We start from the raw sequence: 15,819 nt of genomic DNA on the forward strand, positions 1-15,819 counted from the left end.
TACCTGTTTGTTTACTGTACCCCTCATTTGTAAATACTTGACTATAGCAGATCAGTCTTGTGTACTGATCACTGTCTTAAAAAGATGCAGACAAACCAGTGCTGCTTCTCTTCTGCCTTTTATACCCTTTCCAAAACAGTGAGCCCTGCAACTCCCTCCACTCCCTTAAGTGCCTTGGAGTTAGCTAACCTGTTTAGGTGCTTCTGAAAATCCCCCTTGGCGCCTGTCTGCATCTTTAGACTCCTACGTGCTTTGTAAATGGGGCCCTAAGGCACTTTTGAAAACTTTGCCCCTGAGTTATAGGTATAACTGTCTTCTGCATCACTTCTGAAATGCTGCAGTATGTAGCCATAATCATCAACACAAATATGCTATCATTTAGGCTACAGCTTTGATTCAGCCTTCAAACTGCTATCCTGTAAAGCAGTGGCTCTCAACCTTTCCAGACTACTGTACTCCTTTCAGAAATCTGATTTGTCTTGCGTACCTCACGTTATACCTCACTTAAACTACTTGCTTACAAAAAAATCAGACCTAAAAATACAAAAGTGTCACAGCACACTATTACTGAAAAATTGCTTACTTTCTCATTGTTATTATATAATTAGAAAATAAATCAATTCGAATATAAATATTGTACTTACATTTCAGTGTATAGTCTATCGAGCAGTATAAACAAGTCATTGTCTGTATGAAATTTTAGTTTGTACTGACTTTGCTAGTGCTTTTTATGTAACCCGTTGTAAAACTAGGCACATATTTAGATGAGTTGATGTGCCCCCTGGAAGACCTCTGCATACCCCCAGGGGCACATGTACCCCTGGTTGAGAACCAGTGCTGTAAAGGAACAAACTATTTTAAAACATTTAAACTACCTACGAGTGGGGAAGAGAAAACGATCTTGTGGTTAAGGGACCTGACTGGGTTCGATTTCTGGCTGTGTTGCAGGCTTCCTGTGTGACCTTGGGCAAGTCATATCACTCTGCACAACTGTAACGTGAAGATAATATCTGTGTGTTTACATCCATTGTTGTGACTCTACGCTTACGTGTTGGAAGTACTGTGGTGTCATGGTGATGGAGACCATGCAAGTAATCACTTACGTTAGTGCCTGCCACATTGTTAGTGTGGCATCAATTGCTGCACTGTAGCTAAGGGCCTGTCTGCAGTTTTGTAAAAGCCTTGCATATAGGGGAGTGCAACAAAGCTGTTCTGGGTTAAAAAGTACCTGTGCCCAATTGTTTGGACCACTTTTCCTTGTTTTCCACACAGACACCAAAGCAATTTTATTTCATCTTTACAGATTGATTAAAGAAAACAAAAAGCATCAGGAACTGATTTTGGATATTTGTTCAGAAAAGGACAGGTTAAAAGATGAATTGAAAAAACGAACAGAAACAGAAAAGCAGCATCTCAACATTATTAAACAGGTACAGAAAACAAAAGAGCTGACTGTGCTGTCTAACCTTTCATTGACCTGTACATTTAACTGTCATTGATGTTAGTAGGAGTTTCTAGCCGGCATTGTGTGCGAGGCTGAGAACAAACGCCCAATGCTAATGTAGCCCAGGCATTTATTGACTCGTTCTTCCAGCCCACAAAGCCTTATTAGTTTGTTGAAAGCACTTACTCCTATCTTTGGGTTCAAACCACTGAAATGTTAAGCATCTAAGTCTATTGTAGTCAATGGGAGTTGCACATGCTCAGCATCTCTGGGTATTGGGCTCCTTGGGCCCAATCCTGTAAGTGCCTTCAGTTCCCATTTGAAGATGACTGGATGACTAAACGGTAGCACAAGGTCTCCTACTCAAATTGCAAAACGCAACCTTGGCATGCACTGTATATTGCATTTATCTGAAAATTATATTACTGTTTGGGCCTGTGTGTGTGTGTGTGTGTGTGTGTGTGTGGGGCCACCTTTAAGGATTATTTATTTGTTAGTTTAAATACTGTACTATATACAAATTGCCAGTTACAGATAACTATATATAATCTCAAGATTAAAAGCTAAAGTTATAATTGAATCTGGGCATGCTGCAGCTGTTGACCACTTAAGGCAGGGGTTCTCAAACTTCACTGCACTGTGACCTCCTTCGGACAATAAAAATTACGACATGACCGGGGGCCAAAGCTGAAGCCCAAGGACTTCAGCTCCAGGCAGGGGGACTGTAACCTGGGTCCTGATGCTCGGGGCTGAAGCCCTCAGGCTTTGGTCCCAGACCGAAGTAAGTTTAAGACAGCCCTGGCAACCCCATTAAAATGAGGTCGGTACCCACTTTGGAGTCCTGACCCACAGTTTGAGAACCGCTGACTTAAGGCATTGTTGCAATTGGTGACATTAGAAGAATCTTAACGTATTAAAGAGTTGCACTCTCTCTTAGGACCAGGTATTGTGTGTAGATAGACAGAAGGAGGAATTTTCTACAGATGTTTCCACGAATAGCTTACAGAGATTCAGAAGAAATCTAAACAGTAATCTGTCCTCTTTCCTTTTTGTTAGTGAAAATGAAAAGAAACCCCTAAATTTGAGAGATTAATTAGAAAAAGGGAGAAAATCTCTGATATATAAATATATTCTAGAATAGACACACTCTTCAAAAGAATACTATTTAGGTATACATGCTCCATACAGATAAGAACAAATAATGTGTGGTACTTCAAGTTACTGTGTATGACCGAGGCATCTGAGAACTGTGTCTAACCAAAGAAACGTGTACTTGGTGTTTACTGGTGCAAAATATCACTAGTGTGGCATCCTATTGAATGTCATTACACATTTATAGGATTTGTTTGCTAGTGCTACTGCTGTAAGGGTTATTTAGGCATGTGTTTATAACTTGACATTGAACTTGTTCTGTGGTGAAATAGTGTCCAAACTAACTTTTATATTTTAAAATATAAATGTTAACGTTTTAGTCATACCATAGATCCGATTATTAATTTCTATGCCACACAGATTGGCAGGAGACATTCTCAAGAGCTGTGTCAAAGCATTTTTGAATTTTGAAAAGCATTTTGAAACAGAAGCTTTGTCTGTTTTCTGTGTATCTCAAAGCATTTTTGAAAGTACATAGCATGGATGGAAATGGAAATGACATTTAAAAAACATTACAAGCTAAATGGAAACAAACTTCTGCATAAACCAACAAATGCAGCTCATTCCCTGTCCTTTGCTCATATTCCCCAATATCATTCAGTGATTGCATAAGAATCTTGGCTTTGCTATGTTATATTTCATACCATATGTGCTGTAATAGAAAGTGCTAATGATAAGTGGGCCTTTCTGTTACTACTGTTTAATTCCATTTGTCAGTTAAGTCAGATCTTTAATGCTTTTAATATTGCACACTTTGGGATGATTCCAGAAGAGATTATTTTAAAGAAGTTATTCAAGTAGCTCTTTGATATTGCATCTTGAAATGGAACTTGGCAGCAACTAGATTCCTGGGTCGCAGTAACAGATTTAGGGGTGGGTTTTTGTTGTTGTTGCTCAATACATTTGTGAACAGGAAGTCCTTAGATAAGTATTTCCTTAGCTTGTCTGACATTCAGCAGAGTAAAATCATACAGCTCTAAAATGCGTTCACAACCGCAAGCAAAACCTGCTACCGAATGTGCATGCTTACACGAGTGTATTACATGTTTGTTTGTTTTCATAATCACAGCTTTAGAGAGCAGGACTAAGTCCTTGACATGGTGACAAAACTGTTTTGTCTGATTCTTGCCTTTTGGACATGTATATCTTTATAGGCAACAGGGGCGGCTCCAGGCACCAGCACAGCAAGGTGGAAAATGGGGGTGGGGGGTGGTTGGAGTTGTGGGGGAGGGAGGCTCCGCGAGCTGTACTTTAACTGTAAAAGAACCGCATGTGGCTCACGAGCCATGGTGTGGCCACCACTGGTTTATAAGAACCTCAAAATTTGACCCATTTCTCTTTACCTTTTCACATAGTAATTTATTCTAGTCCAGAGGTTATGCTTAATACAGATGCTCCCCGACTTACACAAGCGTTCCGTTCTGGAACGCCTTGCGTAAGTTGGGAACGTATCTCCAACAATTACACACACACACACACACACACACACACACACACACACACACACACACACACACACACACACACACAAAAGCGTACGGAATTTTTTCTGTAAGTGCGGAAACCCGGGGAGCGTCTGTGTGGTGCAATCAGCCCTTGACAGATGATGATCTCAGTTCCTTTCATCTTTAGTATTGTAATACAAAAGCTGGGCTGTTACTAGTGATTGTTGCAGTTTGATTAGAGTTTGGCAAGTGCAGTATATATTTTAAAAATCCTGTAACATCTAATTTGTAAGAAATGTTTGTACAAAACTTGATGGAATCTTTACTGACTTTTCTATAATTATCTGCTAATGTTTGCTTTGCAGTTAGAATCAAGAATAGAAGAGCTTAAAAAAGAAGTTAAAACTGCTAAAGACAAACTTGTAACACAAGATGCTGCAGTCAAAAATACTATTCAGCAATTGCATAAAGAGATGGCATTTCGTATGGACCAGGTAATTTTTGAATTCCTTTGAAGTTTTAATAATTGAATCTCTCATTAAAGAATTAGCTTGCTGTAGGAAACATTCACAGCCTGAGCGTTGCAGTCAGTAGGTATGTTGAAAATTGATACACCAAGGCTTCCAAAATGTTTTTTAATTAATAAGATTCAGTTACTCAGGCATTTTCAAGCTTTTAAGTATTTGTAACCTTTTGTAGAGCCACTAACACTCACATATGCTTGTCTGGCCATGCTCTTTCATTTGTGTATTTATATGTAAAATAATGAGCCCTGGAATGATAATTTCCCTGTAAATTTTGATTTGATCAACATTTACATTGCTTTTGAATGGAGGAAGAAGTCCGCAATTATGTACACTTACCAGTGAAACCTGATCTTTTCAAGCACAAGTAAAAAGATACGAAGAAATATTTTCACCTCATTTTATGTTGCTGGAAGGTCATCTGTTTTCTCCCTTAAGATTTTGCTAAGCCAAAGGCTTTCTCTGTGTTACAAGAATTTTTGAACATAGTTTTTGTTTTGTTCAATGAAACAATAATAGCAATATCTGGACCACAGAGTTTCTATGTGAGAAATGATGTACAGCTGAATAGTAATAGTTAAATTATTTGTTAAAATATTTACAATAACTGAGGAATGGAACTGGCTAGCTGCAAAAATATTTTTCCACTTAGGAGTTATCAAATATATATTCTCCATTTAGGAGTCATCAAATACATTCCAATGGCACCAGCCTGCTGGTTATGCAGCTAAAGTAAAATATTTAGCTTTTAGCTTGCAAATACTTAAACACATACCTGTAGTTACAACTCTGAGTAGTCCCATTTAAATCAGCGGGACTGCTCATGGTAGTAATGTTAAGCCAGTGTGTACCTTGCTTGCAGAATTGGGGACTTTAAGACTTGCCTTCAGTTATGTTTTGATTACTGTGTTGAAGTATTGTGAGTATCCATTGTTCATGTATAAAAACTATCATCAGTGAAATGTAAACTTATGGCTGAATTTAAATTTTTAAAGGCAAACAAAAAATGTGAAGAGGCACGCCAAGAAAAGGAAACTATGGTGATGAAGTATGTTCGAGGAGAAAAAGAGTCTCTAGATCTCCGAAAGGAAAAGGAGTTACTGGAGAGAAGACTAAGAGATGCAAATAAAGAAATTGAAAAGCACGTGAATAAAATCAAGCAACTTTCTCAGGAAAAAGGAAGATTGCACCAGCTCTATGAAACCAAGGTACTTTTAAAGAAATGGTTAAAAGCACTATTTAAATAATCAGAAAAGCACTTATGTGTCACCTTTCATGTAATAATTATGATATCTTATTAAGTTTCCTTTTACTGTGTGGCTGCAGAAGACCCATTTTATGTCAGTATTTTTTTTGGGGGGATTGAGCTTCTATTGTCATCTTCCAGAGATTCCTATGTGTTCTTCTGAACTGAAGTTTGTAGCGTGCTAACAGCACCATTTTTTTTTTTGCAGCCATTATATTACAGATAATCACTTTATAAATCTTCACTGCTTGTAAAATAACACCGTAGAATTTTTTCTTCCCCTATGGCTGTCCATACTGGTTTTTTAAAATTGGTTTTTAGAGAATCAAGTAAATAAATAGGCCAAGTCATCAAAGCCTGCACTCCTTTTTGGAAGTCAATGAGAGCTCCACACACATGCTCAATAACTATATCCGGACCGTTCCCTTGTACTCTTCCACAGGATTGTTTGACTGAATTTGAGGCATCTGTGCAGATATGTTCCTTACAGTACTAAGGTTCAGCAAATTCTCATTACAAGTACAGTGTCAAGGCAAGAGACAAACATTTAAACTATCAGCAGTCTCAAAATTTTAAAATGTAATAACTGTCTAAACTATTTAAAAAAACAACAACTGACTTTGTGCTCCTGAAAGATCCAGTATTCTCCCCAAAACAGAGAGGGTTCAGACTACTCTGATGGATTTGATCATGATCATTGGTCCAAGCAATCATTGCTCACAAGAGGAAGATCAAAAAAACCATCTTATTGAAACTTGAGAACTTTGGTTCCTGGAGCATAGCTTTTATGTATGTCGTTGCCATTCCTGCTCCTAAGAATTAAACAGATTGGAATGGACAGCGTGACCTGTTCAGGTCGGCAAAACAGACCTACCAGCTACGTTTTAACTTCTGGCTTAACAGTCAGAACGACATTGCTTGGAGACTTATATTAGAGTTCAGAGTGGTAGCCATGTTAGACTGTATCAGCAAAAAGAACAAAGAGTACTTGTGGCACCTTAGAGACTAACAAATTTATTTGGGCATAAGCTTTCGTGGGCTAGAACCCACTTCATCGGATGCATACAGTGGAAAATACAGTAAGAAGCTTATGCCCAAATACATTTGTTAGTCTCTAAGGTGCCACAAGTACTCCTGTTCTTTATATTAGAGTGATTCTGCTGCCCTCACATGGTGCTTTTGTAAACCTGTTTTAGTTAAGGTAGATATGTTACTTCAGAAATACTATTTGGCTGCTGGGATTATATTATAATGCGCAGGTCTTTTAATTGAAAATATTAGTTTGTAGCTGTTGGTATCTAAGGTTATCTCAGTAATATGCTTTGCTGATTAATACCACTTGATGTTCACTTGAAGAAAAATAGAGTGGTGGTTTGTGTGGTGTACATTTATTGGCCAACAATCACTGTTGCTCTTCACCTTGTGTAGTCATTTACATCAGTGCAAAGTATGTCAAACAATAGCAGTCTGATTCGATAGTGTTTTACACCCACTTTGGACTGACGTAAACGACTATATTTAGGTGCAGCCTAATGGTACCCGACCCATTATATCTGGGCAGTTGGCATCTCATTATTTGAACAATTTACACTCTCCCCCTCCCCCCCCCAATAATTGTCCATGTAGTCAAATATCCAATTTACACAATGCTTCTGTCAGACTACCCACAAAAGTTAGTAAACCTCACATTTTCTGCTATATCTTCCTACAGTTTGACTCCCCTCCGGCCCTTAAGCCTGCAAAAAGAAAAAGGGGCTTTCCTATTTGTCCAGAAGATCAGTATGTCTACTCTGTCATGGATCTATGCAATTCCAGTCAAAAGAGTCTTCCTGGAAAACAGTCTGCTATAAACTGTCTCAATTAATCAAGGTTGCTTCAGCTAGAATATCTCTGATCACAAATGTGGCAATACCGCACACGGATAGAGAGGCGTCTCTCACTGGGAGTCCAGACATAGACAATTAAGGCTTTAAGACCCAGTCCTGTAAACCCTTAATGTGGCTAACAGTATGCAGTTTTTTGCAGGTTCGGGGCCTTATAGATGAAAATCTGTACTTATCACTCATGTCTGAGTCTAATTCTATAGCTGTATAAAAATCGGGATTTAAAATCAATAAAATGTAATCTGTGGATGTTTGTTTTTGTTTTTACTTTTTTTAGGAAGGTGAAGCCACTAGATTCAACCGAGAAATAGAAAAATTAAAAGAAGAAATCAGTTCTCATACCATCAAAGTAAAATGGGCCCAAAACAAATTGAAAACTGAAATGGATTCACACAAGGTTAGTAAAGCAATACCATGAAGTCAGATCGTAATGAGTCCAATATAGTTGCTATGCCATTTTCTTGCTTAGTAGCACTAAAATCGATACAAAATCGTTGTTTTTTTTAACTTGGTAATCTACAGCTGGATTTTGGAATAGTACTTTAAAGATAGTGATATTGAAGTGGAAAATGTGAAAGGATAGAATGTCTCAGTGTTTCTCAACCTGGGATGGGTTTAGGGTGCAAGTGCAGGGCCAGTGTTCGGTGGTGGCAAGCTGGGGAATTGCCTGGGGCCTCATGCCACAGGGAGCCCCGCCAAGCTAAGTAACATGCTTCAGTCCCAGGCAGCGGGGCTTGGACTTGGGCTTGGGTTTAGGCTTAAGCCCACCACCCAGGGCTGAAGCATGTAATTTAGCTTTGCAGGGCCCCCTGTGGTGTGGGAGCCCGGGGAGTTCCCTGCTTGCCACTTCCTAATGCTGGTTCTGAGTATTAATTATATTTAAGGTAAGGGGTTACAATTTTTTCAAGTCTTAATAGTGAAGCCACTTTTATTTTATTTATTTTTAAATCCAAGGGGGTTTGCCAGCACAAAAGATTGAGAAACACTGGAATATATCCAATATTTCTGCTTTACTCTGATTTGCAAGAGTGCTTTTAATTTAGTCCGTCATAACACAGTGTGAGTGACACAATCCTTGCTAAGAATTTCTTCTCTCACTTCTCCTGAACAAGTCAGTTCAGAATGTGGGCACGGTCTAAATCACAAACTGTAACAGTCTGATTGGAAAAGAGGACAGCAACTGGACATGGTTCCTTGCACTTGGTTCTCTTTAAATATGTATATTGCGGAAACAGAGAGAGCTTAATTGCCATAAGGACAGAGAGATATTACAACTAGATCCTCGCTCTGAACAGCTTACAGCTGTGTTAGTGAATGAAGGATGGGATGGGAAGTAACAAATTGTTGTGATTGGACAGTGAAGTTTTCAGTTATATGATTTTTGTTTGGAGATAATGAGTCAGCCACTACAGGCCACTTGTTTTTTCAGTGTTACCAAAGGTGCCTTCAATTTGGCTCATGGTAATATGCCTATAGGAACACAGTGGGAAAAGCAGATTTTCACTCAAAGTTTTTGAGATGTGGTGTTGCTGTTCTGGAGAGCCATTAACAGATGATTTAACAGTTGGTGGTGCAGCACTTTCTAAGCAAATATTATGACTGTCAATAAAATCATGAGTTGAAACTCTACTAGAATTGAAAACATTCTGGTGATCACTCCCTTTTTTCCCTCTAATTCAGAATCTTGCTCTGTGACACTCCGTAGGTTCAAATAGTTATTCATGGTTTATTTTCTAGGAAACCAAAGATCGACTCAAAGATGCAACCACAAAGTTAACTCAAGCAAAAGAGGAGGGAGACCAAATACGGAAAAACTGCCAAGAAATGATAAAAACATATCAAGTAGGCATACTTTCTCATGAGGTGAAATTAACATGTTTAACATCTGATTTTTTTTTCTTATTTTCATCTTAAATTGTAATAAAGTGAAAAATTATTGCATGCATGCATGCTATGTGAGATGTCATGCCATTAAATTTATAAATGTCAATGATTAGAGATAACTAAAAAAGAAACTAGGAAAAAAGTGAGATCTTGAGTCAGGTTTCGCTGGAGTGCAACGTGTTTTTATATGTTCAAAACTACTATCTATGGTAGTACAAATTACAGATAGTCAGTGATAAGAATGTGTGTCTTCTGTGTTCATAAAATATATAAAAAGGTTGTTTGTTTGTTTGTTTAAAAAAAGCTCAAATTCATTTTATTTATTTGCATTTCTTCCAATTCAACTAGGAGTCAGAAGAAATTAAATCAAATGAATTGGATGCAAAGCTCCGAGTAACAAAGGGAGAACTAGAAAAACAAATGCAGGAAAAGTCTGAGCAGCTGGAGGTAAACTGTTGCTGTTGTTGTTATAATTATAGGCAGTACGACTAGGATCTGTTAACACTAGAGTACACTCCCTTTCAGAACCTGGCATTAAACCTAGGATTCCACAGGCCTTGTCTACACTTACCGGGGATCGATGCTGCTGCGATCGATTCAGCGGGGGGTTGATTTAGCAGGTCTAGTGAAGACCTGTTAAATAGACTGCAGAGCGCTCTCTGGTCGACTCCAGTGCTCCACCGGAACGAGAAGAATAAGGTAAATTGATGGGAGACTGTCTCCTGTCAATGCAGCATGGTGTAGATACCACAGTAGGTCGACCTAAGCTATGTCAACTCTAGCTATATTATTCACGTAGCTGGAGTAGTGTAACTTGGGTCTACTTACCTCAGTATTGTAGACAAGGCCTGAGTCTTAACATTCCTTTTCTGTCTAACAAATAGCTATGGAACCCTCTGACAAAATGTCTCATCCCCCTCTAGTGGCAGGTCCACCAAGCCTAACAGCTTTCAGCTGCTACCATTTACTGTTAGCTCAAGTGGTAGAGTACTGTTTGTGGACGAAGATATCCCAGTCCTGTTTGATGATGCATCTTGGAGTTCAATGTGATTCAACATGATGAAACATCTGGGGTTTTTTTAGTTGGCCTTTTGAAAAAACCCTAAGAAATTACATCCCCCAAAAATGATGTTAAGAGAACATTAAGGTTGCAAAGTCAAGCACTCAAAAATTAGGAAATGCCAGGATTAAGATTGTCTGTGCAACTTTAATTTGGCCTCTTGTGCGCATGTATTATGATGCAGTCATTAGTTACATGATCACATACTATTTTTTGCACAGGACTCTGGGCTGATATTTATTAACTTTTGAGTGCTTGCTTTTGTAACTTTAAAGTTCTTTTAACAGTTATTTTGTGGATGTAACTTCTTATTCAGTTGGAATTAATATTCTAGGCAAATTAACTAAGGATAAATACTTCTTTCCATGTGTAAGTGTGTGTATAATGTCTTATTGTTAGGGTGACCAGATATCCCGATTTTTATAGGGACAGTCCCAGTATTTGGGGCTTCCTCTTATATAGGAGTCTATTACCTTCCACCCCCGTCCCGATTTTCCACACTTGCTATCTGATCATCCTACTCACTGTTATGAAGTATACATACTCTGATACCATGGTGATGGGCATGGTTGACAACCCAGGCAATTAGGCAGGCAGCAAATAAGTTCTCTGTTGGTAGGTGTAGTCTTACAATGGATGAGGGGATTCTGTGCCCCCTAAAATTACAGTGTTGTGATGCTTTCTCCCTTTAAAAAGGTACACTATGCCAAAATAAAAGAACTTGAGGACCTGAAGAGAACATTTAAAGAGGGTATGGATGAGCTGCGCACACTAAGAACAAAGGTAACTAAAGAGTTCTCTCTTGCCACGGTGAAGCATAAGGATTTTGAAAACAGATCCTATTGTATCTGGCTAGTTTATATAAAGAGCAAGAATACATCATGTTCTGGTGTAGAGATTTGTCAGCATGAATTCAGGATGGCTGCATTACTCCTAAGTAGGGCTCCGTGTCTGTCACAGAGGTTGTGGAAGTCACAGATTCTGTGACTTCCTGCAACCTCCATGACTTCTGCAGTGGCCAGTGTGGCTGACCCCAGGGCTGCCCAAGCAGCTGGCCTTGGGACCAGATGCTCAGGCAGCCCTGGGGACAGCCACACCAGCTGCTCTTGGAGTTCGTGAGAAATCGGCCTTTAAACTTTTATTGGTGCAGGACTGAATAAATAACGAATCTGGGTCTTAGAGCAGTATCTGTTGGGAGAGCATTGTACATATTGAGGCTTTGTGTTTTGTTTTGTTTTTATGTTGTTTTTTAAACAGTGGCTAGTATTCTTGGAGATTTGAAATGTTAGCATTTGTCCTGGTATAGGTAGGTCAGTGTGCAGAGTATAGGTTTGGAGGCCAGAAGTGCATGATAGATAGATCACTACTATCTGTGTGGGGGTGTTTCTGTATGTACCTCTAAGTGCAATATACGGATCATTGCACACAGATTTTTTTTTTTCCTAATGGAGCTGGCCCAGAGGGGTTCTGCCAGCACAATATATTGCCATGCAAGAGATCAGAGTACAGCTGCATTTTGGGAGTGTACTAGAGGCTGCACACTAGGCCTCTGAGAGCACGTGAGGAAGTGCCACACATCACTGATGAGCCACCTGTCTATCAATCTGTTGGCCAGTTCAAGAGCAGCATGGACTAGCTCTGTAGGGAGAAGCATTCAGTTCTTAGACAGAAGCATGGTGACCATGACGTGGATTGGCCTTGGTAACTGTAGGAAGATGAAACTGCAGCTTGGCTTGTGTCCACCCATATGTGTGGGTTTGTGAATCTTTTGAAGGGGATGGTATTATCCCTATTTAAAGCTTGTATGACGTGACCATTTTTAGAAGCTAATTCTTATAGCTGTTACGTTTTTATGTGACTGAACTTCTATTTTAGCTTTTGATCTGTGAAATAGTTTTGCATCTGATTTTATACATTGTTCAAAACCTGTACTACCGTAACTGTGGTTAGAGCTTTAGACCTATTGGATGAAACGTACTCTCTTCTGAAGTTTGGCAGGAAAATAACCAATTTACAATTAAGATTATGTTCTTTTGCACTTAGGTAAAGTGTCTGGAGGATGAACGGTTGAGAACAGAAGATGAATTATCAAAGTACAAAGAAATTATTAATCGGCAGAAGGCCGAGATTCAGAATTTACTGGATAGAGTGAAAATTGTAGATAAGCTGCAGGAGCAACATCAAAGGTATAAATTAAAGATTTTAAAGAATGTGTTTGATTATGCAGACTTCTGTTTTGGACCTGGAGCATTTCTGTGCTTTAAAAGTATTGCTGCCTTTACAACGTACTGTTCTGGGGGTGTACTCAGAGAATCTGTATCCTCTCCAAGCTGTGGCGTGTTCCTCGTAGAACCTTTATAAATTATGTAGTTTTACTGGCACCCAAGAGCAATACTTTGAAACCTGACAGTTCTAGGGTTAACTGATAGCTGTAACAAATTACCTTTGAAATAGTACTGGGCAAAATTAATCTCTGTGGTAACTCCATTGACTTTGGTAGTGTTCCAATAGGGATGAATTCAGTCGCTGGTCCCTAATAATTTAACTAGATTTCAGTAAAAGTGACAGATATGGTGTAGGGTGGATGGTAATAGGTTGCGTAACACTGCTCATTCTACTGCTGACTCTGGACAGCCGCTATTCAGGGAAATCAGCCAATGCTCATTTTATTGAAGGGATGAGAGAAATGGAGCCAGTGTCCCCAGTATTTTGGAGATGGGAAGGGGAGAGGTTGCTGAGCTGGGAAGATCAGCCCTCTCTGAATGTGATGGATAAATTAAAGTATTATAAAAATACAAACTTAACAAATCTTCTTTAACATATGATGCATTAATTTATTATATTAACTAATACTTATGAGCATTTGTGTCAATTAAAAACCCTAGCATCAGTTCAGCTGTAACAAATGCCATTGCTTCAAGGAAGTGAAGGAGCTGATTCTCCTTTCACTTGCACCAGTTTGACAGTGGTGTAGTTTATTTCACTGCCATGTAGCTAATACAGATTTACACCCCTGTAAGTTAGAGGAGACCGTCTGAGCAATGTCTGAGCATAATCATATTTCCATACGGTACATGTGAACTAGAGCAAAAACACATACTATCCATTTTAATGGTGTGACGAAGTGGGACTGTTCTTAATGTTTCCTCTGAATACTGTGTGAGTGCCTCAGTTTCCCCTATGCATTTCTTAAGTCTCTAGGTGGTGGGATAAAGGCCAGTATGCATAAATGGCCAGCACTCTGTCTCCTAGCAACAAATGGCTGGGGCCCTTCCCCCCTGCAAGGGGATAGCTAAAGGTGAACAAAGAGATCAGGTGACCTCCTGGCCCGGGAAAGAGACAAAGGCCAGAAAGGTGGGGCTGGAGGGCTTTTCAGTTTGGAGCTGGCTGGGGACGGGGAGTGAGTGCAGACGGGGCTGTCTGGCTCGCTGGGCCCTAGAATGGACCTAGCTGAGGGGTTCCATTCTCTGGACCTACAAGCTCTGTTTTAGACCGTGTTCCTGTCATCTAATAAACCTCTGTTTTACTGGCTGGCTAAGAGTCACATCTGACTGCGAAGTGGGGGTGCGTGCAGGACCCTCTGGCTTCCCCAGGACCCCACCTGGGCGGACTTGCTGTGAGAAGCGCACGGAGGGGCATATGCTGAATGCTCCAAGGTCAGACCCAGGAAGGTGAAGCCTTGTGACCTTCTTGCCCTGAAGACAGTCTGCTCCAAGGGAGAGGAAGCTCCCCAAAGTCCTGACTGGCTTTGTGGGGAGCAGTTCCAGAGCATCGCCCGGGGACTCCGAGACACATGGATTCTGACAATGTTGCATAAATGGAGGCAGATGACCATTGTTTAAACAGAAACACTCACATGTGCCTGTGGGATTTGTAAGCAATTTTCATTTGAAGTTGAACAGCATTTAATCAATTATCTGCTTTCCTTATGGTTTATACAACTAAACCTTTTCAGTTCCTTATATAGACCTTGGCTCCCAAAAACATCATGAAGTTTTCTAGTCAGTCTGACACCTTCAGTTTACACCTTGATCAATATCAGTTACTCATCAACTACAGGAGGGCTAATACATTTTCCTCCTCCTCTGCTGATGTTTGAATAAATATTTGACTAGGAATTTCATTAGGTTGGGTGGGAGGAAGAATGGAAAGCAGGGCTTTCTAATTCTTTGCATTTTAATTTACATTAATATTTAATGTATTTTATAGATACACAGGGCAAAATACATGTTGTTCGGTGCTATTAGTGCTTGATCTAGAAGAGGCCAACCCTGCAGTGACAGAAATTGCAGGCGGATGGCCAGTTGCAGGATAGGGGGCATCTGCTAGCATAAAAGTAGCTAGAGAAAGTAGCCTTGCTCTAAATTTTGTTTTAATCACCTTTGCCGGTGTATGTCTGAATGGAGGTTGTATAACCACTGCTCTGTTTTGCGAGGGTAGTGTTTTAAATAACACTTGCATATTCTGTAAAATGAAGTTGCTGGATGCAGGGTATTCTACCCTAACATGCCCAAATTGCTTCATGCTGGCTTGTGGCCTTTAGGATTTTTGTTGTTCTTGTTGTTAAGCATAGTGAAACAACCTAGTTAGAAATGTGCAATGGGAAAACAGCCTCCTCCAAAGGGTATGGGAGGAACTGGAAATATAAATGGGGTTAGTGTAAGGAAAATAGCTGACTTCAACCCAGTGTACTGCTGTAATTCATTGTATGTTTTTCTAAAAGGGCAAACAAGATACTTGGCTGTATTAGCATAGAAGAGAATGAGACAAAGGAGGCAATAAATGATTTACATTTCCTAGCTGGAATACAATGCCAATCATACTTTTTGTGGCCACCAAACTAGCAATATGGTCGCTATGCTGCCAGTCACCATACTGTGGCCATAGAGATGGTGCAGCTTATATCAATGTGGATAATGCCAAGTTTCAGCTATCTAGTTTTCTAAGATTTGGGCTTCATTTTCAAAATGATGAATAGGTGTGGAGAATACAGTTGAGTTCATCCAAAAATGGATAAGCATGATGGCCTAATGATTTTATTTCTTCTTTAAACGCAGTGTGACTTGAACATCTTAAAGGTACCTGCAGAGAAATTTTTTAAAATGGGCCTGCGCCTTTTTTGCGATATAATAGGTACATGTAACTTGGTTTGGGTTTTGACTTGCTCTTTTCTCCCTTACT

At 39.6% G+C, this 15,819-nt stretch overlaps 1 protein-coding gene across 3 annotated transcripts in view; it reads left to right on the forward strand.

Moving 5' to 3' along the window:
• Positions 1 to 15,819, forward strand: part of CCDC186 (coiled-coil domain containing 186) — a 53,575-nt gene that overhangs the window by 25,569 nt on the left and 12,187 nt on the right. For 2 of the 3 annotated variants that reach the window (XM_054036063.1, XM_054036065.1), the window contains 8 exons: positions 1,304 to 1,430; positions 4,407 to 4,535; positions 5,561 to 5,773; positions 7,972 to 8,091; positions 9,432 to 9,557; positions 9,927 to 10,025; positions 11,335 to 11,421; positions 12,682 to 12,824. In XM_054036063.1, the coding sequence (XP_053892038.1) occupies positions 1,304 to 1,430; positions 4,407 to 4,535; positions 5,561 to 5,773; positions 7,972 to 8,091; positions 9,432 to 9,557; positions 9,927 to 10,025; positions 11,335 to 11,421; positions 12,682 to 12,824 (1,044 nt within the window). The remainder of the gene's footprint in view (positions 1 to 1,303; positions 1,431 to 4,406; positions 4,536 to 5,560; positions 5,774 to 7,971; positions 8,092 to 9,431; positions 9,558 to 9,926; positions 10,026 to 11,334; positions 11,422 to 12,681; positions 12,825 to 15,819) is intronic. The other variant, XM_054036064.1, reaches the window with a different exon arrangement.

The sequence above is a fragment of the Malaclemys terrapin genome, chromosome 7 (genome assembly GCF_027887155.1).
Source record: "Malaclemys terrapin pileata isolate rMalTer1 chromosome 7, rMalTer1.hap1, whole genome shotgun sequence".
Lineage (NCBI taxonomy): Eukaryota > Metazoa > Chordata > Testudines > Emydidae > Malaclemys > Malaclemys terrapin.